The sequence below is a fragment of the Notamacropus eugenii genome, chromosome 2 (assembly GCF_028372415.1).
Source record: "Notamacropus eugenii isolate mMacEug1 chromosome 2, mMacEug1.pri_v2, whole genome shotgun sequence".
Taxonomy (NCBI): Eukaryota; Metazoa; Chordata; class Mammalia; order Diprotodontia; family Macropodidae; genus Notamacropus; species Notamacropus eugenii.
Window position 1 is genome coordinate 95,817,123 of NC_092873.1, and position 25,460 is coordinate 95,842,582.

At 39.4% G+C, this 25,460-nt stretch overlaps 1 protein-coding gene across 3 annotated transcripts in view; it reads left to right on the top strand.

Moving 5' to 3' along the window:
* The first annotated feature begins 2,490 nt into the window (after positions 1–2,490).
* The window catches only part of ZFAND3 (zinc finger AN1-type containing 3), a 382,986-nt gene continuing 360,016 nt past the window's right edge, over positions 2,491–25,460 (top strand). The window contains exons 1-2 of one of the 3 annotated variants that reach the window (XM_072641978.1): positions 2,491–2,669; positions 4,980–5,266. In XM_072641978.1, coding sequence (XP_072498079.1) covers positions 5,196–5,266 — 71 coding nt within the window. In that variant the 5' untranslated portion in view covers positions 2,491–2,669; positions 4,980–5,195. Of the gene's footprint in view, positions 2,670–4,953; positions 5,267–25,460 lie in introns of those variants that run through there. The other 2 variants (XM_072641981.1, XM_072641979.1) reach the window with 2 other exon arrangements.

The following is a 25,460-nucleotide window of genomic DNA, read 5'->3' on the forward strand; positions in this document are numbered from 1 at the left end:
CAAACTATTTCTCTCATCCATCTCCTTTTCTCTACACTCACATAGTCTGAACTCTAGTTCATGCTTTCATCACTTTTCACCTGGACTATTGAAATAACTAACTAAATAAGCAAATAAATAAATCCTAGTTGGTCTCCCCAACTCCAATCCAGTCTACTCCAAACCTCCTGTCCCTTCTCCAAAGCTGTTAAAAGCTTCCTAGAGCACACGTTTGATCATGGCACTTCTGTGTTCAAGAATCTTCAGAATCTCCCTATTGCCTCTAGGATATTTCACTCTATGTTTCAGGGAAATAAACAGACGTGTTATTCCTTGAACTTTGCATTCCATCTCCTTAGTCCAAATTATTCCTTGTACCTAGAATCTGTTCCCCTTCCTCACCTCCATCTCTCATAATTCTTAGTTTACTTCAAGGTTCAGCTCAGATGGTTTTCCTGACTCCCTTGACTAGTGATTTCCTCCCTCCTCAAGTTATCTTGTATGTAACTATTCTTTCGTATAATGTATCCCCCATGAGTCAACAAGGAGTGATTGTGGCATAGGAAGATACCTTGAATATAGTAGAGAACATGAGAACAAAAGAAAATGACAACAGAAGGTTTGGCAAAAACATGTATGCTCCCTGTAGGATGGGGTGGTTATGAAACACCACATACTAAGCAGAAAGAAGGTAACCTGGGTTAGAAGATGCTAGTAGCTATATGAACCGTTGGAGTTACTTGGCTTAGGGTCTCATAACCAGATCAGAAGCAAGATTTGAATAAAGCTCTTCCTGATTTGGAAGCAGGTTCCATATCCCTTATTACAGGAGTTTGCAAACTTATTGGTCTCAAAACCTCTTTACACTCTTAAAAATTACTGAAGACCCCAAGAAGCTCAATCATTAATCATTTCATTTACGTTTATGTTAATATCTCTATTAATGTTTACTATATTAGAAAATAAAACTTAGTTTTAAAAGTATTAATTAAAATAACAATAGAGCTATTATATGTTAATATCTTCTGTGAAAAATAATTATATTTTCCAACTCCAAAAATTTAGTGAGTAGCATTGTTTTACATATTTTCACAAAGCTCTTTCATTTCTGATTTAATAGAAGACAGCTGGGTTTTATTTGCTTCTGCATTTAAACAACTGATGTTGTTTTGGTTGAATTACATCTAATGAGAATATGTAAGGGGCTTAGCACAGGGCTTGACACATAGGGGCCACTTAATAAATCTTATTCTCATCCCTTCCCCCCTTATATGATAGGGAGTTGGGGAAAAAAAGAGTATTTTAATCAGCAAATAACATCTTAGTATTATGAAAATAGTTTTGATTTTATAAACCCCCCTGAAATTGTCTTGGGGATCCCTAGGGATTGTTAGATGACAGTTTGAGAAGTGCTTCTTGTTTGCATAGGAAACTGATAAATAATTCTGTTTCTTTTTCCCCCTTCTTGGGCTTTTCTTTCTTCTCTCCAACTGAATTTCTCTTAAAAAGTGGATTTCATAGCCTCATAGATTAGACTTGGATGGAACCTTAGAAATCATCTAGTTCAACCTCACTATTTTGGAAATTGAGGTCCATATTGAGATATTAAGGGAGCAGAGTTGGGATTCAAACCCAGATCCTCTCAGTCCAAATACGTGTGTGTTTGTCCTTCGTTACTGAAGACCATGCCATCAGAGACATAATGACATGACTTGCACTTGACTTTGTTTTGAGTGAGGGAGGGCTGTGACTGCTTTCAACGTACCATGCAGTTTATCCTTTGAGAGGTCACCCATCTAATCTTAACATATTAAAAGACCTCGTCAGTGCTGGATAGACCTCACCCATGTCAAAACACCATACGCCCAGAGTGATCATTAAATGATTAATGAGTTTACAGGTGACTAACCCACCTCCCTCTCCATAGGTATTTAAGGTGAGTCAACTTCAACTGTTGTTGCTTCTACCTAGCCGACTAACTGCAAACATTTCACTGGAGTGTGAATTGAATCATAGATTTAGAACAAAAAAGTTCTCATTTTACAGATGAAGAGACTCAGACACAGAGAAAGGTTATCTCAATATAGCACAGCTGGGTTTTAAACCCAGATTTTCTAACATCCAAACCCAGCTATTCTTTCCATTGTCTCTCAGAGCAGACAACCTACTTCTGGGCATCTAGATTGGCTAGGAAAGCCTCTGACCCTGAATTCAGTTTTTAGGTCATATTGATTGGGCAACAGCTCTCAAGTCAGCAACCAGGTACTTAAATAACATATATTGGCACATTTCTTTTTATTTCTGAATCATCCCAAGGTATTCTGGGGATAGGGAACTAGCTATAAATCCCCTGATGGATGAGGGCAACAGGGCAGTTAGTAAGATCCTCCTTTCCTGGATATTTGGCTCTGGGACAAGAGTGCCAGAGATTGGAACCTTCAGAACTTCCTTTATGACCTAAACTAAGGTCATAATCTGCTATGAGATGCCTTAGCTCTCTCAAGTTCTTACAAGCTTGGTGGACTCTCATTAGCCCAACCTGACTTCAACATCTTATAGCTTTCACTTGAAACTAACAAATGATTACCTTTTACAACAGAAGTGGAAACAGAACCTTAATTCTTGATTTTGCTACAATTTCTCCTTGGTTTCAGAACTCTGGCTATAATTTACCCACTCACTAGGGACAGGTAAGCTAGCGGCTACATGAATACTAAGTAATTTATGAGGCTGTGTTTTTTAATCTCAGTATTTCCTTTCTAATAATGTTTCCCCACCATAAATCATGAAGATGCAAATGTTCCTATAACCTTATTCCCATTCTACTAATCTTGAAATCCATTCTCTCAAGAATATGGCATTTTTATGTCATTTCTCAGTGTAGATTTAAGGGTAGTAGGAGAGTTGGTACTATTATGGCTTCATTAATCCCATGAACTGTATATTTATTTGTAGTCTGTAAATTATCAAGAATAATTTTATATGTCAAGTTAGGTAACACCCTGGCCGGAGCTATTTTTGTCATTTTCCTCCTTCAGGATAGTAAGATGGGATTCTTTCCCTTTATTAATTGAAAAGCCAACAGATACATGGAAAATATAAATGACAGGACATTTATATAGGAATAAAATGGCAAGGCTGGGATATATTTATATTAGATACATGGAAAGGAAATCTTGTGTATTGTCTTAAAACCATCTCTGGAGGTGGGAAGGAACAGGGATACCCACCGCAGACAGAGAAAGCTCGGGCTTTTTAAGAATTTGCCCACCAATGAGTCTCAGTTAAAAGCGACTGGGGGAGAGGGATGTCAGAAGTTATCTTCCTGTTGGAGACACCGATGGGTTTCTAATGATATTCTTTGGACCAGAAGGACTTTTAAAATAAAGGGAGAGAATCACCTGGGGCGGAGGGACAGCTCTTCCTCCTTATTTCGGAACTGACGAAGCCCGTTTTCTAGTTTCTGATTGATTCTCCAACTCTCCTCCCCTCCCCCTTCCCTGAGGCTGCTCAGAGCTATTTTTTAGAAGAGTCTCCTTTCCAAAAATCAATCCGGGAACCCCAAATCCTCCCTTCCACTCGCGTCCGACTTAGAGAAAACGGATCCAAGGGAAAAAAAAAGGAGATGGGGTGCTCCCTGGGAGCTGGATGTCAGGATCTGGGAGGGGAGGGAGGACAGTGAGCAAAAGTTTGTTTTTTAAGCGCTGCCTTTTTTTTTTAAAAGAGTAAATTTGGAAGAAAAAGTTTAAATCGGTCCTTTGTCGGGGGAGTGAAGACACGGGTTAGTTTGCAGGTGATAGTGGGAACCCAACGTCTCCGAGAAGGGATGGGGCAGGATGCTCCGAGGGCACAAACAGGCCAGCGGATTCCAGGTCCAAAAGCCCACTAAAGTGCCCATTCAAGTGCCCACTAAAGACCAGGAACGGTGCGCTAAGCGCTGGGGACACAAAGAGCAGCAGAAGAGGGAGGAAAGGGCGTGGAGGTAGGGGAGATTCCCAGCTCGGGGTGGCTGGAGGCAAGGAAACACGTTCAGGGGAACAGGATCATTGGGGGAGATCCAGGTCGGGGAGCACCGGCAAGTCAGAAGCTCCGGGGAAGGGAGGAGGGGAAGGACTGGCGGAGAGGAGAAAAGACCAAGTCCCGCCCACTCGTTTCCGGGAGGAGACTCTCGGCCCCTCCTCCCGACCCAGGTCGCTGGAGGCGGAGAAAGGGTTTCCCGGGACGCATGCGCACCGGGTCATCTCTGCTCTTGGGAATGGTCCCCCTCTCACCCTAAATAACCGCTTCTACTCCCTCCCCTCCCGCCCTCCTTGCAGCTACCACTCTCACAGGGGGGGGGGGGGAAGCAAGGATACTCCTCCAGGTATTCAGGAACCCTGTTCGCTTTTCCTTGGAGAAGGGAAAAGGGCGAGAGGGCTTCCTTTTGAAAATGTTAGAAATATCGAGGCGCCTCCCATGCCTGTCCCGAAGTGACCGGACAGTTCTGAGGCGCGGAGGTTTCTGCTCGCGGGTTCCCTTCCCCTCCCCAGCTCTCCTTCGCGGAGCCGGGGAAGAGTGGCACGCCCGGATCCCAGCTGATCAGCTGCTGGGGCCTTGGTGTCGGCTCTTCCCCCGGGCGAGACCATTCTCGACCCGCGAGGAGGGGTGGGACAGTAAAGTTGGGAAAGGAGGGGGGGGGGGGGAAGAGAGAGGAGGAAGCGGCCATTGTCCGGTCAGCGCAGCCTCCAGGGAGGGGCGGGGAGCGTGTGTGTATTACGGAGTAAGCCGGACCCCGGGGCTCTGCCGCGGCTGCCGCTAGCCCAGAGCGGGGGGACCAGGGGGGCCAGCGCCGCCGCACGGGGACATCTCTCGGGCCAGGGAGCGGCGGTGGGACCTGCCGAGGGCGCCGGGTCTTCCCTCCTCCCCCGCGGGTCCCTCCTTCCATCAACACACCTCCTTTCCTTCCTCTCGGGCTCCCCTCCCCTCACCACGCACCGCCTCTCCCACCCCTGTTTCCGCAGGCCGAGTGGTGCGGCCCGCCTCCAGCTGACCGGCCTGGAATCCCGGCTCCGAGCCCCGGACTCGCGCCTGCCCGCGCGCTCCCCCCTCCCCCCCGCCTCGAAACCCCCGACGCCGCTGCCGCCGCCGTCGCCGCCTCAGCCTTCGCCTCGTCCTCCACGGGCCCAGGCCGCCGCCGTCGCCGCCGCTGCCGCCGAGCACCGCTGCCGCCAAGCACCATGGGAGACGCCGGGAGCGAGCGCAGCAAAGCGCCCAGCCTGCCGCCGCGATGCCCCTGCGGCTTCTGGGGGTGAGTGCTGGGGTCGGGGCTGGGGCGCTAGGGTGGGCACGGGGCGGGCCGGGGCCGTGGGGGGAGGCGGCGGGCGGCGGCCCGGGCCGGGCGGGGGAGGCAGGGTTAGGCCCCGGTCGGGCCTACGGGGGGAGCTGGGGCAGTGTCCCGAGGCTGGGCCTGGACCGGGGAGGGGGGAAGGGAGCTGTACCCTGGGCTCCTCCTACTTCCCCCACCCTCCTCCTCTTCTCCCCTCCTCCTCCTCCTCCTCCCCCCACTCTTCTGCCCTTTTACGCTGCACCTTTGTACCCCCGTCTCCTTTCAGCTCCTTACCGCTGCCCTGCACTTCTCTGCCTTCACCCCTTCCCCACTTTTCTGCCCTGTCCCCTCCCCCCGTTGGCGCCCCCCTCCTTTCCCCTTCTTTGATGGGAGGGGGGAATGCCGCGCATAGTTGCGGCTCTCGGTGCCCGTCCGGGGTCGCCCTCCCCTCGCCCCCAGCGGAGTTCCTCCCGGCTGGGGTCTGGGCTTGTGCCCAGGCTGCCAGAGGGTATTTCCTCTCTTCCCTCCCCTCCCCCAGAAGCTTGCATAATCACTTCCTAAATTATGTCCCGGCGCCCCATGTGCTTCCCTTCACCGAGGGCCGAGCCCTGAGCTAGTGTCAGAGGCGTCCTGGCGAAGTCGTCTGCTGCCCTTTGGGGAGCCGTCCCGAGGAGGGGTTCCGTGCGTGCGCTTGTTGTTTGGGGTAGCAAAGGCTGATCCGCAGCCTCCTGTCCGACCCCTGGCGTCCCCAGCCCGGCGGCCTGCGGGCTGCGACCTGGAGGCTGGGGAGAGCTGGGCGCCCCGGGACGGTCTGCCCGGCCGGGACTGCAGGCGCAGAGTCGGGGGGTCGGACAAGAACTTGGGGCGGCCCGGGATTCATCCGATGGTTTCTCGGGCCGAGGTGTGAGGCTTAGGAGCCGCTAGCACCCAGAATGCTGGGGACGCGATTTGTCTGCTGGGGACCCTTCTCTGCGCGGCGTTGAAGCGTTTCAAGCCGTGGAGGGAGGGGGAGCAGTGCTCTCCTGACTTGGAGAGGACGCTGCCTGTTGTGCTCCACACCGGTGCCTAACATGTGGGACTTGTGCTCTGGATCCTGGCTTCGGAACTCTGTATGGCCTTCGTTTGTCCAGGAGGAGCGGTACCCGCAGTTTCATGGGTGAAAAGGGCTCTACAGTGTCTGGCTTTTCTTCAGGCTCTATGCGGGCTTGGTGACAAAGACCAGGAACCGTGGCTTCTCTTGGTACTTTATGCATCACCAGCATACATGTAGGGGCATCGTAGACAGCCTGTGCTGATGGTGCTTAATTCTCATCCCACCTCTCGCCACGCTGACTTCGTGTGACCCTGCACAACCCTCTGTGGCTGTAATCTGCAGAGAAGCTGCTTGGGCAGAGGGAATGTCCTTATTCTGGAGTTTCCTATACTATTGAAGTTACAGACTAGTCCTGGTCTGTATGAAAGAAGTTTAATGAAAACTTAGTGTATTGTCACAGAAGGCAGTGATAGCAGGCATGTCTCTTACAGGCTTAAAAGAATGTCTCTTTGCTAGAAATAATGGACTTAATTATGAACATGGTTTCTTTGCCTTTTTGGGAGGAGGCACTCAGGGCTAAGTGACTTGCCCAGGGTCCCACAGCTGGTAATGGAGACTGAATTTGAATTCAGGTCCTCCTGAACTCCAGGACTGGTGTTTTGTCTGTCCACGGGGCCACTTAGCTGCCCTAACATATTTTCTTTTCTTCCTCTTTTTTGGTAAATAGTATTTTATTTTTTCCAATTCTATGTAAAGATAGTTTTCAACATTCATTTTTATATAAGATTTTGAGTTCCAGATTTTCCTCTCTCCCTTTCTTCCCTTCTCCCTCCGCAAAATAGGCGGTCTGATATAGGTCATACAACTGCAATCACCTAGCATGTTTTGTTTTGTTGAGATGTGCAACTCCAAAAAAAATTTGCTAAGAGTATAAACTTGTGGGATGCGTTTTATACGATTAAATTTGGGATTTTGTTAGGGTTTTAATTGCCATCCCACTTTCAGGAAAGGGGAGGCTCTTTGAAAATATTCTGTATTCTGGCACCCTATAGGATTTATGTCTCTTAAAAGTAAACATTAAGTACCTGCTATGTACCAGGCACTACTAAGCATTAGGGCTGCAAAAAGAGACAAAAGTCCCTGCTCTCAAGGAACTCACGTTCTGTTGGGGGAAATAATGTGCAAACAGCTATGTACAAACAAACATATAGGATGAATTGAAAATAACAGAGGGAAGACACTAGCGTTAAGGGAGAGCATCAGGAAAGGTTTCAGGAAAGGTGGAATTTTGGTTGGGACTCTTTGCTGGGGAAACTGGTTCCTTTAGAGGAACTTCTATTGACACCAGACTTAGTAACGTTTCTGTTATTTTCACAATCTGGCTTCCATTTCTTATGCCATTCAGAACTTTGGGAAACTGGTTACAGCTAAATGTGTAGTTAAATGTGGAAATATTTAGACTCCCTTTAGTAAGACATTGACAAATGGCAAATGTTCTTAATGTATGATGCATTTGTAAATTTTAAATGCATTATTCTAAGAAAAGGTTCATAACACAAAAAAAGTTAAAGATGTCTGTTCTAGTTCTTCACATACGTAAACCAATTTCCTTTCAACATGGTCTTAAAGTAAACCAGCCTAACCTGTTTATACTAAAATTGCCCTCCAATGTAGTAAGCATTATAGCAAGGTTGGTGTTTTTAGGATGAAATAATATAGCAGAACATTTCTTATTTTATAATATTTAGACTTGTAGTGAAGTACAAATTGAATGTTGCATCTCCCTGAGTTATTAGATGCTTAGATAATTGTGCCCAAAATAGATTGGTTGATATTTGTCAGATCTGAAGTGTTATAAGGGATCTTTGGTTTTTTTTGGTGGGGGTGGGGGGGCGAGGTATAGGTGTAATCTAAATCATCTTAAATGGTTTGGACACCTGGGATATACTGATGAACCAAACTTCACACTGACTTTTGAAAGTAAATTTGAAATAAAGTGATCTAGAAAACATGGAGGGATAGAGTGAAGGTTGTAAACATGGGACAATAATTAAATGCTGTTTTTATAGGCCAGTGGAGAAGGTGATTGGGCAGGACATTGGGAAAGACAAAAGTGACATTTCTGAACAGTACTATAGGTTAGATAATGCTGTTTGATATTTAGCTGTCAAAACTTGTTAAATTTTCTTGTTCTTTAAAAGGTTGTAAAGGTGAGCTCTACTTGTATTACAGTAATGTGGGAACATTAGAAAGTTCCATGTCTCAAACGAGTTTGTTATATTAGTATTTGTGACTCAAAGAGCATTGGAGGACTACTAAGCTGCTTTCAATTTATGACCACTCATTCATTGGTGTAAGACACAGGTGTCAGACTCACTGCAAGCAAAAATGTAATTGGAAATGTTGAACAAAATAGATAAAAAGACAGTACAACGTAGATGATGTTAATTTGTGATTTTCTTAGTCAATATGGGGTCCACTGAGTTTGATATGAGTCGTGTAAGGAATATCAGTGAGAAAATGTTTTATTGCAAAAGAAAATGGACTGCTCAGATACTATGAATGAAATAATTGATCATTTGAGTGCTTCATCCATCCTCTCTAAATGTAAAAAGATCTAGAGGAAAACTTCTAGCACATCAAGTAGATCTCCTGCAGAGCACTGATGGATACAAAAACTTAGACAAGTGTGCATATGTGAGAAATGTGAGAAGTCACGGATGGTCTGTCATCTGTATTTCTATGCACAGTATACGTCCTTTGATGAGATACCACATATTTTTGAAGTTTGATGAAATATCAGATTATTTAAGTATCTGTATGGACCATTGAGGACAATATAGGATACTGATTATTATAGGATTATTTAAATTTATAATGTACTGTTTTTTGATGATGAGAAAGCCACAGTAATGCAGAATCATGTCACAAGACCAATCACATAGGATAAATTTTCTTTAGGCACTTCCCAAGGAGAAATGCTTTACTTTTTGTCATACTATGGCTGAAGCATTTTGCCTTCTACCTAAGCCTGTTAAAGATAACCGTTGTAAAACCTAAACAATAGCAGGTTTACTAAAGAATTTAGACATTTTAGAGGTAAGGGAAAAGAATTACAAAATATATTCGTAGTTTTTTTTAAATGAAGAGATACTCTTCACATGAGGAAATTTGTAGTTTTAAAAAGTTTGAGGACTGATTTTTCAATACAAAATAAATTCTTGAAAAAATGATATGAAGAAGTTGCAAATATATTACAATTAGTTTCATCTCATTTCATTTTGAGCAGTTAAAAAGTATACTGATTAGTCTTGTTAAATAACAGAACCAAATGGACTTTTATGTTGACATCAGGCTTTAGGGTTAGTATAGGGTATTACCTTTTCTCTTTCTGACATAACGTGTCATTTGCTTGGCATGGTTGGACTTATACCAATATATGATTATTAATAGAATCTAGTTTTGTTTCTTAAGCCTCCCAACTGGAACATTTTGCTATACTTTAGCAGTTTAACTTCAACTTTCTAGTTCATTTTGAACACAAAATGAGTCACTAGTTAATCAGGTAAATGTTCATTCCAGTGGTGCCGCTGATTAGCCCTTGATTATGTAAACCACTGAAACATTCCTTTAAAAATAAGATATGCAGTTTGCTTACGTAGTTAATCTTTACCTTTGATTATTACATATACACCTGCAGAGAGAAAAATTCAATGCCTGCACATTAAAAACTGGCCCCCTTTCCTTTCTCATTTATCCATAAAATATATAGCTAAGTGGCTGGGTGGAAAAAACCTGGGGCCTGGAGCCAGAAAGGCTTATCTTCCTGAGTTCAAATCTGGCCTCGAATACTTACTTGCCGTGTGACCCTGGGCAAGTCATTTAACCCTGTTTGCCTCATTTTCCTCATCTGTAAAATGAGCTGGAGAAGGAAATGGCAAAGCAGTCTAGTATGTTTGCCAAGAAAATCTCAAATGGGGTCAGACATGACTGAAAAATGACTGAACAATTTTCACATAATATCTTTAATACATGGTAGTTGAATTTGAAAGTGTGATTTGTCCTAGGAATGATAGGAATAATTTAGAAAGTGAAGTTTAGGTCTTTTTTTAAATTTAGTTTTTGTATTTCCATTATTTAAAAAGATGTGAGCTTTTCAGAATCAGAACTCTTAACACTGATCAAATAGATACTTTCTTTTTTATTTTTTAAAGACCTTATTCAGCACTATCCTAAGAAGTTCATAGCCCTACCTTTCCTTATTTTGACTAGAAGTCTTAGAGTAAACTTCTGACTAAAGGTCTCCTCATAAACCTTTATTGGTGTCAAAGTTTAACATTTGTCTTTGTAAACAGTCATGGCTGGAAAAATCAGAGGGGTGAGAACCCTTTGAACAATTTTTTTAAAAAAGCAAACAAACCCTGAAAGTCTAGTGTAGAATAATAAGTATGGTATTTCCTTTGAGATTCAGGTTCAAATTCGAAAAAATCCAGAAATATTTTGTTCAGTAGATTCTGTTTACCGTTTAGTACACATTAAATTATTAACATCAGGATTGTAGATCTAGAGCTGGGAAGGATATTAGAGTCCAACTCTTCTCATTTTACAGATGAGGGAACTGAGGCCGAAAGAGGGGGAGGAATTTATTGGACATTACCTAGATGGTAATTGGCAGAGCTGGGATTTGAAGCTAAGCCCTCTATAGTATAGATCGCAGTGTTTTTTCCACTGTACCACGTGTTTTGTGTTGACTTGTAACAAATGCTCTGACTAGAATTGGAATTAAAACACTGAGATAGGACTGATTGTCCTTTGTCTGACAGTACAGAAAGCTCCCTTTTACTTTCAGAGAAAGGTCAAGGTGTCTTGACAAACTAGAAAGCAAATCTTTCTCTTATTTTTGGTCCAGGTATTTCTGATTTTAATGAGTACTTTGGATTGATTATCTCATTAGTGTGGCTATTAGCTCCACCAATGTTGATCTAACTTGAGCCTTATCCTGTGTCAACTATGTTCAGTTATAATGCATATTGACTTAAATGTTCAGATTTCTGTCTTGTTTAGCTCTATGGGACTGTTTAGATTATGAAAAATAATAGTTATAGGTGTAAGGTACATAAAATGTTTTATGTTCATTCTTATTTGAATCTCAGAAATAGATATCACTAACTCCATTTTACAGATGAGGAAACAGCCCCAAAGAGGTTTATTAGCCTTTAGTCATAAGTAGTAAGTATTGGTTCAGAATTTGAACCCAGATCTTTCTTGACTTCATATCTAGTCTTCATTCTTTGCTCTACATTACACTGCCCCTACTAAAAATCTCAGGGGTCCAGAATTAGCCTAAGGGATAACATAACTTTTTATCTTAGTATGCCTGTTTGACTTATATTCTAGTTCTGTTATGTAATTGTCTTTATGTAGTTAAAAGTAGTCTAAGCCTATACGGTATCTAGAGGAAGAATGCCATTGTTAAGCCAGTTTATCATCCTTTAGCCAATTATTAGAATTAGAACTTGAACAAAATTTGCTGTTTAACTTGGAACCTCTTATGATTTTTTTGTTTAGGTAATAGACCAGTTTTGGGTGGTCTAGAGATTTAGGGGTTCTGTAGTTTTGTAGTGAGCTGTTATCCTTAAAAATTCAAGTTAAGCATATGAGGCTAACTAAAAACAGGGATTGAAAGGATTTCATCTGAGTCAGACTATTGTACTCAAAGATATCCCAGTCCTAGTGACACTTTTTTTTTGCATACCCCCCATCCTCCATTTGGTGAAGGGCCACATATCAGTTCCAGGTGAAGTTATTATTGTAATGGTTATGTCAGAGATTCTTAACCTGGCTTCTACATATAGGCTTCAGGGGATCAGTGAACTTAGGTAGGAAAAAAAATTACATCTTTATTTCAGTATCATTGGTTTCCTTTGTAATCCTATGATTTTATTTTATATATTTAAAAACGTCATTTTTAGAAGAGATCTATAGACTTCACTGGACAGCTGAAGCATCCGTGACACAAAAAAAGTTAAGCCCTTGTTTTAAGATAGATTATTTCCTTTTTTAAAGGTGTTTATATTTAGTTTATCTTGAACTTTTAAGTGTCTTTTATAGAACTAGAATATTTATATTTACAAATATACGTCTTGGATAACAGCTCTTGATGAGATTAGAGATAAGTGTATTTCCCAGTAAATTAGCATCTATATATAGAAGAGAATGTATGTTTGAGGTATGTGGTGTATTTCAGTTATAAAACAGTTGACTTGGGAGTAGTGAGTTCCTCCTCAAGAAGTCTTCAGTTGGAGGCTAGATGACCAAAGGTTGGAGATGTTGAGGAATTTCATGCTTTAAGTGGACGTTTGTTCACTTAACTTTCAAGGCATCTTCCAACTCCAGGATCCTAAGATTTTAATGACTTGTATTACCTCCACCTAGGAAGGGTGCTGCTGTATCATTTAGTGTGGTATAATCTCCAGCTTTATTTTTCTTGTTTAGTTACCATTGACATCCAGAAAACTTAGGTTTTTCAAGTTTTTCTATAACATTTTATATGTGCCTGTATATTTAGTCTATGTAACATTTTGTTATACATAAATAATTAGTTTTTGTCTTTAAATAGTAGAGCAGCTCAGTTGTTCACCTTGTTAATGGAGTGTTTGTTAATAATGACTGTTAATAACATCCAAATAGTGTGTGCCTTGGCAAGTTATCTTAATCTTTTAGTTAAGATTAAGAAGGGGGCAGCTATATTGTCTATGACTAAATCCAGCAGATCTGCTGACACAGGTATACTAGATAATTTGTTTTTTACAGAGTTCAGCAACCTTACTGGTTGTAATGTTTAACTGTACAAGGCCTTATGATTTAAATCAAGCTAAAAAAGTCTTTTTGTAAATGGGAAGTTCAGTCTTGGAGGAAAAGTATTAAATTATTACTCCATGGCTTTGTTTAAAACATGTTAGGATCCTTGTCTTCAACAGGTTTGATGTCTCAGACTTGGTAGCTGTACAGTTTAATGAGCAAATGGCATGCACAATGAGACTTCTTATGTTGGAAGTGATACTCCTAAATCATTTTTATTTTTGGCCTGAAGTTTAGATTGTAAATGATCAAGAAACCTGTCCGTAAGGCCATATGACAAAGGCTTCTTTTGCGGGGGGAGGGGGACCCTCTCCTTTCCTATTTATATATGGTTACCCAGATATTGAATAAACATTGTGTTATGCACATTTTTTGCTAGGGTGGAAATAAAGAGTGAAATGTGTGAATTTATGTTTAGACATTGATATGTGGAAATGAGGCAGGAAAAATTATGCACTAGATAGGGCTTCTCAGGTAAGAGGAGAGATGGTAGCAGCTATGAACATGTTGGAGGATAATGAGATTGATAGCAGCCAGAAAGACGAAAATGTTGGGTATTGTGGACACAGCCTTTAAACCTTATGGATGCTTCCTTTATATCCTCTAGAGTTGAGAAACAAATTTGAGTGAGGTGGGAGGAGGTGGAAATAAAACATTCTATTTTATTTAATTTTCTCTAGTTTTTCGTTTTTTCAGCCACAAAATTATTGGGGCCTGGGTTCAGCAATCCCAAATCTTATTTAGAACTTTAGGCTGGGTTAAAGTCCTGCTTCTGTGAAACAGACACTTTCTGATTCTAGGTTAGTCACTTAACCTTAGTGCTTTAGTCAGCTCTCTTGTGACAGTTCTAAGAGAAGACCTCTAAGTTTGTAATCTGGTGTATTTTAATTGTCCTAAAACTACTACTCTGCATTTCAAGTAGTTTCCCATTGTTCATTTGTCATTGTTTTGGTGAAGACACCTTTGTTCCGGTATATAGTTAGAACCTGTAAAAACCTTCACTGCCCTTTCTTAGGTCTAGTCTTTCTGGACCAGAGTACTGTTTTTTTTTTTCCCCAGTCTTTTTTTACCTCTTCATCACACTCATTATTTTGATTTACTTTTTCTGGACCTAGCACTTTTATTTGTTGCAAAGTGTGGGAATTAGAACAGCTCCTTTTCTCCTTAGCAGTACAGAGAAGCCCTTACACATTTGTTGTTGATATTGAGGAAGGGTGGATGGAGGAGACAGCTACGATTCTGGATTTGCAACTTGTTGAAAAGGTCAAGAGGCATTCATCAACTGTCTTAACCTTATGTTCTTTAAGCGGGAATCAGTTTGAAATGATCCAGCTTATAGAGATAGGGGGAGCAAGAAGTGTTTCCGGGAAGTATTTGGAGAGTAGGACTTGTGAAGAACTGGGAGAATGAAAGATAAAAATGATACTTTTTTGCTATTTTTAGGATATAGTGCTGTGTGACTAGAAAATTTTCTTCCTTTTGTCCTACCACTGGGTTTTGCTTTGCATAATTAAATACAGTGATTATTGTTTAATTGATCTACTATGGAAAACAGAATTAATATCAAATTCATAGGGCTTTTATGAGGTTTACTGAATATTTCAAATGGACTCAGATCATCTGATGATAGGTGCTGTGTTAGTGCTTATTATTGTGCAAGTGTTATTAAATAGAGAATGTAGGCATTCCAGCATTTTAATTTTTTTATCACATAGTTTTTATTTTTATCACATAGTTTGAAATGTTGTAGAAACATTAAGTCATGGCCCAGTGGTTTCTAACATTTCAAAAGATAACCTTTTCCAAAACCTTGAAAACAGTGTTTGTGATACATTAATAGATGTTTGTTTCAAGAGATGTCTTAAAGGACATATATGTTTATTTTTGATGCATATGAAATGATATCATTTGTTGAGGGAGTCCAGTGGCATTTGAAATACATTATCTTTAGTGCTGATTACATGAAAATTCTGTTTTAGTTAAAAAAAGTAATGAGTAGCATACAACTTGATTTAGTGATTAATTATATATTTGAACTTTGAGCTTTTTTTGCTTAAGAAACATTTTTTTTTTTTAAGGAAAAAGTATTAGAGGGAGAAATAAACTTAGAACATGAAGGGACAGTTTTTTGTTGATGATGGTTTGTACATTTTCACTAACCCATGAAAAAAAGCTTTTTTCAAAAATGAACTGTACATGTTAATTTGACTCAAGGAGATATTTAATAACAAAATTGATGTGATTGAGGCTTTACCTTTAACCTTATGTTTTAAGTTATTGCTTTGAAAAATAGGATGCTAATTTAAGACTTTTCATATAAGTTTAAGTATGCCTATATTTACAATTAATGTTTTGAGAAATTAAGAAATATTAGGCATTATTTCAACAACAATGTGATTAAAAAATTAAATTAAAAAATGAATTGTTAGAATTTACATAGGTGCCTTTATCATTCCATAGTGTTTATTAATTATTGCTTAAAAATAAATTTTTAATTAAAATAATTGTATCAGTAGATTTTACCAAAAAAATCTTTTGATTGTAGTTAGTAACTAACTTTCTATTGCTTCATTTTAGAATTTACCCTTGGTAGGAGATGAAAGCTTTGTACCTCTGTAGAGGTTGATTTGATTCCTTTCAGCTTATAAAATATAGAAACAACAACAACAAAAAAACCTCAGTGGCTGCTGTGGGAATTATGATTTTGTTTTCTTTTTGTTCTGTTTGTACTGAAAATGCAGTTTATGAATGTGGAAAGGTAATAATTTAGCTTTTATTCCTGAAGTAGGCATGCCTGAACTTTGTATTCTCCTGGTTGAGATTGGGATTTCATGATTCCTGAAAATGACATAGGACTTGGAACCAAAAGTCCTGGGCAGCTAGGTGGCTCCATGGATAGAGCTTCAGGCCTTAAGTGGGAAGACTCATCTTAAGTAGGAAGAGTTCAAATTTGACTTCAGACACTTACTAGTGTGTGACCCATGGCAAATCCCTTAACCTTGTTCACCTCATTTTCCCTCATTTGTAAAATGAGCTGGCAACCACTCCAATGTTTTTGTCAAGAAAACTCTAGATGGGCTCACAGAGAACCAGACATGCCTGAAAACAGGTAAACACCAACAATGATAGATGAGTCCTGGTTCTGTGGCCATCTGATCTTGGGCAAGTTGCTTTAATTTTCTGAGTCTTAAAAAAAGTTCTAGTAAGTAATACTTGTACTACTCCACATGGTTTTTATGAGGAAAGCTTTGTGATGAGAGCATTTCATTTATAGATCACTTTGAAATTTGTACAAAACTTCGTTTCATTTGATCCTCGCAACAATCTTGTGAAGTGGGTGTTAAGGAAACTGCTAGAGAGGAGTCACCCAGCAAGTAAATATCACAGATGGGATTTGAACTGAGGACTTAGTGACTCCAAGCCCAGGGCTCTGTCTTGTTTTACTACCTGTGTGAATATGAGCTGTTGTTGCTGTTATGGTTTACATCAATAGCTTGTTTTGGATGTAGAAGGCTGATAACCTAGTTTTGCTAGGATGTGGATGATGTGGGAAGGAAGAGTGTAATATAATTTTTTTTTAATGAAAAAGCTTTTATTAAGCACTTCTTATGGGCCAACCTTTGCGCTAGAGCTGGCAATACAAGTACAAAAAGCAAAGGGTCAGTACACACAGAAAGTTTCTTTTGTAAATGAAGATGACAAGAAGCTGAGAGGAGTAGTGGCTAGGAAGGTTCATTTTGGTCTGGAATTTATGGACATATCTAGTTCGGAAGGGAGGAATAAGATTGACAGGAACAATGGGAGAGTTGAGTTGATCATGGTTCAAAGTTCCAGATGGGTGGCAAAGTGGTAGAGTTCTGGGCTTGAAGTCAGGACAACTCATCTTCCTGAGTTCAAATCCGGCCTCAGACTCTGTATAACCTTGGGCAAGTCACTTAATCCATTTGGCCTCTGTTCCTCATCAGTAAATTGTGTTGAGAAAGAAATGGCAGAATCACTTCAGTATCTTTACTAAGAAAATCCCAACTAGGCAAGGTCATGAAGAGTTGGATAGACTGAAACAGCTTGAACAATAACAGTTCCAGAACTAGAGATTGAGGGTGTGGAATGAAAGGGGTCTCAAGAGAGGGACTCCCAAATTTATCCAGAAAAGGAAGGGATTTGGGGTACGGAGGAGATATGAGAATTTTTTTTGTAGTCTTAATTGCTTAGTTTCTTATCCAGGGCCACACAGCCAGTGTGTGTCAGAGGTAGGACCCTCTGAACCCAACTCTTTGGATTCTGAAGTCAGTTCAGTAGAAAGAGCACTGGCTGTGGAGTCAGAGGTCCTGAGTTTAATTAAATACCACCTCTGTGACCCTAGGAAAGAGGAGTAGCATAATGTAATAAATTAATGCATCTGAGTACTGTATTTACTTTGCTCGTGGAAGTAGTGGCCGTCTATTTAATTTGGTGAAGACTAGAATAAGATTCCTAGCAGGTAGTGGCAGACAGTTGTAAATAATTCAAAACTTAACCACTTTCTATTCACATTTTTCTTCTACTTGAATACTTAGATTTTTTTTTTCCTTCAAAACTCTTTCAAGGCTTTAATGAGATGTTGATTTTAAAGATGTGTGTGCATTTTAAGGAGCCCTGCATTTATACTTTAGGTGATAAACTATATTTTGAGACCTGTGGTTTACAAATAGAACACGTTGGACACTTTGACAAATCACTTACAGTGTTGAGTAACTAGTTAAATATTTTGGTTTTTCCCTCCTTCAAACCCCTTCACAACTGAATTCCATTAAGACGTTTTGGAAGAAGAAGGCTTGCTAAACTTAGGACAAGTTGGTCCCAGCATAGGTTTTGTTCCTTTGTTCATTACAAGGAGGGATGGACATGATTGCAGTGGTAGTTTTAGTGGTGTGTGGTTGCTTTTTCATCCGAATTCTCCCCTTCACATACTCTGACATTCAGATAATAGTATATATACCACTATGAAGCCATTCTACTTCTGTTTTTGGTTAGCCAAGGTAGATCACTTTGATAAACAGTAATTGATGAAACTTCATAATGAAGCTACACATATGCCTTCTGGATGAGGAATATATATTGTACTTTAATCTGTCACAGTGGTACACACACAGCATTGGTGATATAGCAGCAAGGTTTCAGCTGTGTCTGCATTTTGGATTTTAGGTTTGTCAGTTGAAGTTCTATGATATTTGTTGCAGAACTTCCTCAAAATAGATTCTGATATTTAGGAATTTTCTTCTGTAACCTACATATGAATAACATAGGTGTTGTACACTTCTTGGTTTTCTCAGGAGAACTTAAAAAATGGTTTATTAAAAATAATACTCATCACGTTGTTCAGTTGTCTCAGTTGTGTCTGATTCTTGAATGATCATCATGTCTTCCTTTACTTCAGACCCAGTGCTGTATCCATTGCACCACCTACTTGTGTTATAATTTTAGATATCCCCTCCTTCCGATGTTGCAGATAGCAATATATCCATGATTTACCTATTCATTAAAACCAATATTGACCATCATTACAACCAGCTAAACTTGCTTAGGGGCTATTTACATTTACTTAATTTTGACAAAATATATTAACTTTACAAACACTCTTTTTAAGTTTCTATCAGGATTCTTTGTCAGGTCATTCTTGTTTACTTTTCCTCTTTTATGATTATATGGAGAGACAGTGGGGTATATTGAATGGACAGTTAGCTGTGGAACCAGGAAGACTTGAATTTAAGTCCTGTGTCTGAGACCTTTGCTCAGGGATCCTGGGTTAGACACTTAATCTCTGTTCTCCAGGCAGCTCTCTGATACTGACTCTTCAGAAAAGACCTACACTGGTGGAGAGGGTTTTCTGATTTAGTACTTATTTCTCAAGATTATTATGAGGAACTAAAAAGATGATGTTTATAAAGAGCTGAGCATGGTGCTTCTTCAGTAGTAGGGACTATATTAGTATTAACTATCTTTATTAGTAATAGTGGTAATTTCCTATACCAGTGAAATCCCAGGCTTAGTCCCTAGCTCTGTGGTTGTACTAATGAATTTTGTAGTTGGTATGTTCTGCCTAATGATTTTGATTTTTTCCTTTTCATTATTTCATAAAGATCTTTCCAGATATCTTCATATTCTTCATATTAGTGGTATTAGTTTTAATGGTGTTAATAGTATGCTGTTACATCATTATACAGCAATTTATTTATCTTTCTTGTTGGACATTTACATTGTTTCCAGTTTTTTTGTAATTACAAATAAAGCTGCATGAAAATCTTTGAACAGATGTCTCTTTTTTGTTTTTGATAATTTTTAAGGTATATTCCCAACAGTGGGATTTGGGTCAAGTGGCCTATTTTTATAACTTTTACTGTGTATTGACATATTAGAACATTTAAAAATCTTATTTTCATCATACTCTGCTGTGTATTGTGCTTGTCTTTGTACAAGTCGTCTTCTTCCTACCCCCATGCTCCTCCCTGTAGAGTACTGTCAGTTTCTTGAAGGCAGGGATTATTTGAAATATTTTTATTCCCTGTTCCAAGGACAGTGTGTTGCCACAAACTTAATGTTTGTGGAATTTTATTGTACTGAAACTAAGAAGTAACCACTATGAATTTGGACAGCTTTTCTTCTTAAAACCAGGAAGTCCTGATACAATCCTTTATTGAGAAAACCTACATGAGACCTGCATATATATTTAGTCTTTTTAATTGGATGGTTTTATATGAACCTAGGAGGCCCAAGAGATGTTTTGCCACATTCCCTCAAAGATAACAAGATCCCTTTTTGTCTGACTTCTCTATTGGTGTGCTGTTTTGAGCTTTTTGGGTGAGACTAAAAAGACCTGTTGGGTGCATTGGGGAGTAGTGTAGTACTTATCCAAATAACCATATGAGTTAACATTAATTACTGTGGAACATTTGTTTGTATTGGAAAATATTCTTAGGTGAAACATACTACTTTAAGGAGTAATCTTTTTAGAAAGCACTTTTCCCCTTTGTTCATGAACACACCAGTATTTTTCCAAAGGTAATGAATGTCTAGGGTTTTAGCACTTTTTTATGCATTGGTAAATAAAGTGAAGGGATAGAACCCCCATTTCTCAGATGAAGACACTGAAGTTCAGAAAAGTAATTGGAGCACACAGAGACAGATCAGATTGGAGCTGAGGTCCTCTAGCAGAGTAATTTTTCTAATATTTGTACTGTCATTTATGGTGATCTTGGGTGGCTGTAGAGGACTACAGAATTCAGGAACTGCTAGGCTTCACCCATAGAGTGAACTCCTCCTTCACCTGCTCCTTATTGTGTAAGGCCACTCACTCTTCATTGCTTCTTAAATGCTGACATCTGACTTCCAACATCAATAAGCTGAAACTGCTCCCCCCCACCCTCAGAGGTATCAGTGATCTCCATACCTTCATCATTTCTTACCTAGATCATTATAATACCCTTCAAATCAGTCTCTATCTCAAGTTTCTCACCACTCAGTCCAATCCAACAAATATACTTCCCAGAAAATCATTTTCTTTAAGCACAAATAAGACTATGTGGCTTCTTTATTTAACCAATTCCAGAGCTAAGATAAAATATAAACTCCTCGGTTTAGTTTTTAAAATCCTCTGTAACCTGTCCCCAACCTGTAGTTCCAGTTTTACTTGGACATTATTCTCTGTCCCACACTCTGTTATTGAACCAACTTTCTCTCTTATACATCATACCTTTTCATGCTTTTCCACTGCCCATCCCCATGCCTGGAGTGCACATTCTCCTTACCTCCATGACATAGTTTCCCTCTTCCTTTACTTTTATTAATTTAAATTTTTTTCCCAATTAATCAAAATCTCTTCTCTCCCTCCTACCTTGCATTGAATGGAAAAGGCAAAAATATGCCTCATCAAATAAATGATTTTATTGGCCATGTCTACAATATGTATCATTGTCTATCTATCTAATGTTATCTATCCCAGTCTGCATTCAGAATCCATTAAAACCTTTCTGTCGGGAGGTGGGTACTCTGTTTCTTCGTGAGTCCCCTGGAATCAAGGTTGGCCATTATACTGATCAGAGTTCCCCCTCTTTTCTCCTAAACTACCTTGTATATATTTGTATTTATTCACTTTATGATTATGCTGCACATATTTTTATATGTACTTAATATGTCCCCAATTAGAATGTAAGGTCTTTACCAGTAGTAACTGTTTCATTGTATTTATATAGTTTTGCAAAGTGTTGGCCCAAAGTGGTTGCTGTTGATTGATTCTTTGTATTCCCAAATTTGGCACAGTGAAGCCTGGAAACAGTAAATGGAGTAAATGCTTGTTAACAGACTGAGTTTTGGGAGTGTATAATCCCCAGATATAACAAACTAAATTCTTATATGCCAATTAAATGATAACTGTTGTTACCTTCTGTTTCTCTTCTGATGGAAGTCTCTTTGACTTTCATATGGACCAATGGCTTAAGTAAAATTTTAGATCATTTTTGCACTTCAGTTTCTTTATCTGTACAATGAAGGTGTTAGACTATGTCAGAGACGTCAAGCTCCTGAGAGCAGTCTGAACTAGATTAAAATGTAATTAGGAGATGTTTAACAAAATTAATAAAAATGCAAAACAATAAAATGCATTTAAATACAATAGATAATGTAAGTTTGTGATTTTCCAAGTCAATGTGTGACCTGCAGGAATGTTTCTATTTGAGTTTGATGCTGCTGCATTGGATGATTTCTGAAGCCCCTTGCAGCTCTAAATTTGTGGTATTATGAAATGGAGAATTTACCAGTAAAGTTGAGAGTATTCAAAACATATGGGAGGGATATTATGGTCCTTCAGTGTATTTTTCTCTTTCTCTTTCAACTATTCTATATGCTTCTGAATTTGATTATTTTAATTTAGGTTCCCAGAATCAATGTATGTTTTGATTATGTTGTATTTAATATCTCCACTTTTGATAATGGGACCTGTTTTTCTTTGTTGCAGGTGAAGAAGGGTACTTTTAGGATGGAGTAATATTGGGAAATAACTGATATAAATAAAAACAAGAATATCACACAATCATAGATTTTATCACAGAATCATAGATTTTGAGCTGGAAGGGACCTTGAGAGAGGCCATTGGCTCCAACCTGTCATTTTACAGATCAGGACACTAAGGCACAGAGAGGTTAAGTAATATACCTAGGGACAAAACACTGAGCAAATGTCTGAGATGGCAGAATTTGAAACTTGGACTTCACTCTCAAGTCCAGTGCTATACTTACTATGCCAATGGTGCATCAGTAAAATTTAAAAACACATTTTTAGGCTAGAATTTCTTCTTACTTTTGGATTCGTGTTTTATATTACTTGCTTTTGCAGTTTGTGGCCCCAATTGAACACTCAACTTTTTGTTTTTATTCTCACATGCAGAGTTTGACTAAATCCATTTTATCTGACACTTAGAAAAGCACTCTTTATAATGGCTTATATTGAGATTTGCTTTTGAGAAGTTCTGCTAATTGACAACCAACAAACTGGACAGAATTAGGCCAGATAAAGTCTGCAAGTTACTGTCATATATCAATGAAGTTAAAATCACCTGCTGCAGAAACTAGGGAGTTTTATTATCCTTTTCTTCTTGAATAATAGAAAAAGCATCATTAGATCTTGGCACTATAGTACCGAGCTTGGAAGGCTGGCTTGTTATTTTATATCTGTGAAGTATTTTTTGCCCCAGCTTCAAACTACTTTATAATCCAACCTTTTTCTGGCTTTGGTTAAAGTTTTGTTTCTTTGAGTTTTAAATTAGGAAATACAAAAATAGAAGTCCTTGAGTTGTGATAGCTGAGATTAGTTAGAAAATGTATAGACTGGTAAATGTAGATAATCTGTCTTTAGGATAAATTTTATAAGTGAAATTTTGTTTAAAAACGGTTTTTAGTGCTGGCAGGTAGAGGTGGTTGAGAGAATTCTTGATAAAAGCTACCAACTTCTTCCTTTAAGTTGACATTTTGTGTAGTATTTATTTGATACAGTCTTGACAAGTGAGGTCCTAGAATCATCATGCTTTCCTGTAGAAGTGGCTTATACCTTCATTAACCAAAAAATAAAACAAAACAAAACAGGGCCATCTTTTGACTGCAGTAATCTCAAGGCACATAAACTAGTGTTATTCCATAGAGATATACACCATACAGTTAATAGTAGTGAATTTCCCTGCAAGTTTTGATCAGTTAGCTCAGAATCCTGAAGCTCAGCAGATGATCAGAGCATTAGTATGATAGAGACTGAGGGAAAGGGTAGGAGACAAGCCAAAAGATACTTGCAAGTACATTCTTACCAGAGGAGTGCTTTTCCATTTGTTTTTCTTTAGTGCTTTTCTCTTTATTCTAGTGTACCTTAAAAAAAGAAACCTCATTTGGCTTCAACCTCATGCTTCATGAGTTCATGCTCGTGCCAAATGCTAGTGTCATATATTGTTATCTATCATTGTTACTAAGATGAACTATAATATTATACAGGAAGGAAAAAGTTTTGAGGTATGCTGTTGGACATACTTAGAACAATCTTCCAACAGGGAAATTTAATCAGACACTAAGCACCTACTGTGAGCCAGAAACTCTTCTAGATTCTGGGGATAATAGAAAGAAATGAAATAAGTTATTTCTCTCAAGGCGCTTATATTCTGTTTGGAGAGACATATCCATGTATAAATATTATATCAAATACAAATTTTGGGGGTGATAGTACATTAACATCTTAAGTTGATCAGGAAAGATTTCATGTGAGGAGTTGGTACTTAAGCCAAGTTTTGAAGGAAAATGAGGGGCTGATTCTAAGAGGCAGGGATGAGTAGGACCAATGAATTCATGAAGGTATATGTTTATATAACAAGCCATAGGAATTTTGCAGATAGGTTGTAAAAGTCTTTAAATGCAAAACAGTGTTTTTATATTTGATTATAGAGGCACTGGTAGTTTATTGAATAGGGGAATGACATGGCCAGCTATATACTTTAGGAAAATCATGTTGACTAATATGTAGAGAAGATGGAGAAGGGAGAGACCCCCCCCCCATTAGAAGACAGTTGCAAAGCGTAGGTGAGAGGTGATGAGGACAGGAAGTAGGGTGGTGGTCCTGTGAGTGAAGAGAGGGAATTGGATGTGAAAGATAGTATGAGGTAGAATTGATAGGACCTGATAAACTGTTTGGATATATGGGTCAAGAGAAAATGAGGAGTCCAGGATGACTCTTGAGGTTGCTAACCCCGGATAGTTATTGGAAGGGGTAGTAGTATTCCCACAGTAGATGACTTGGGAAAAACATAATGGGTTCAATTTCGGACAGGTTGAGTTTATAGCCTACAGACTATATTTTGAATTTTGAAACATTTAATAATTAGTTGGTATTATGGGACTGAAGCTCAGGAGAAAGGTCAAACCAAGGTTGTATGTATATATTTGGTATCCATCTGTGTAGAGATGATATTTAAGTAAGTGGAGCTAGTGAGATCACCAAGAGAGCTAGGAAAGAGAAGATGAGGGTGAGCCCAAGAGTTGTGCTGTACCCCTAGAATTAGGGCTGCAATATCAATGATGAGCTGGCAGAAGAGACTGAGGAGAGACTATTCAGAAGGAAAGGATTGATTTCCTTGATTGGTAGGCACGGTGTTCAGCTGTGTTAAGTGTTGAATGCTGCAGAGAGGTTAAAAAAAGATTTGATAAAAGGTCATCAGATTTAGGAATTAAGGTATGATTGGTAATTTTGGAGTTGAGTGAGATTGGAAACCAAATTGTGGGTAAGTGATAGGAGAGGAAGTGGAAGCAGTGAGTCAGTAAGCACTTGCTGTATGCTTGTGTATGTAGCATCTGCTGTGTGCCTGACTCTTCTGAGCTCTGGGGAAACAAAGAAAGGCAAAAGATAGTTCCTGACTTCTGGAATCCTTTTCTGCCTGTTTGTTTGTCTGTGAAAGAGAGGGGAGGTCAAGGATAGTTTGATGGGATGGTAGGGTGAAGTAAGAATTTTCTTAAAATAATTTTTTAAAGAGACTTGGGTGTATTTGTAGGCAACAAGAAGGGAAAATTAACACATAGGAAAGAGTATTAGAGAAATGGGATGATTGTGGGGATGACAGGCAAGATGGGACAGAATTCAAGGGTTTAAATTGAGTGATTTGTCTCTGGTAGACAAAAAGATCTATGCCTTATTTGAGTCTGGAGTAAAGGGAGGAGAAAAAAGAGAAAAGGAGGTAAAAAATGACAGGGGATGTACTGTGTTCATGAATAAAAGGCTTAG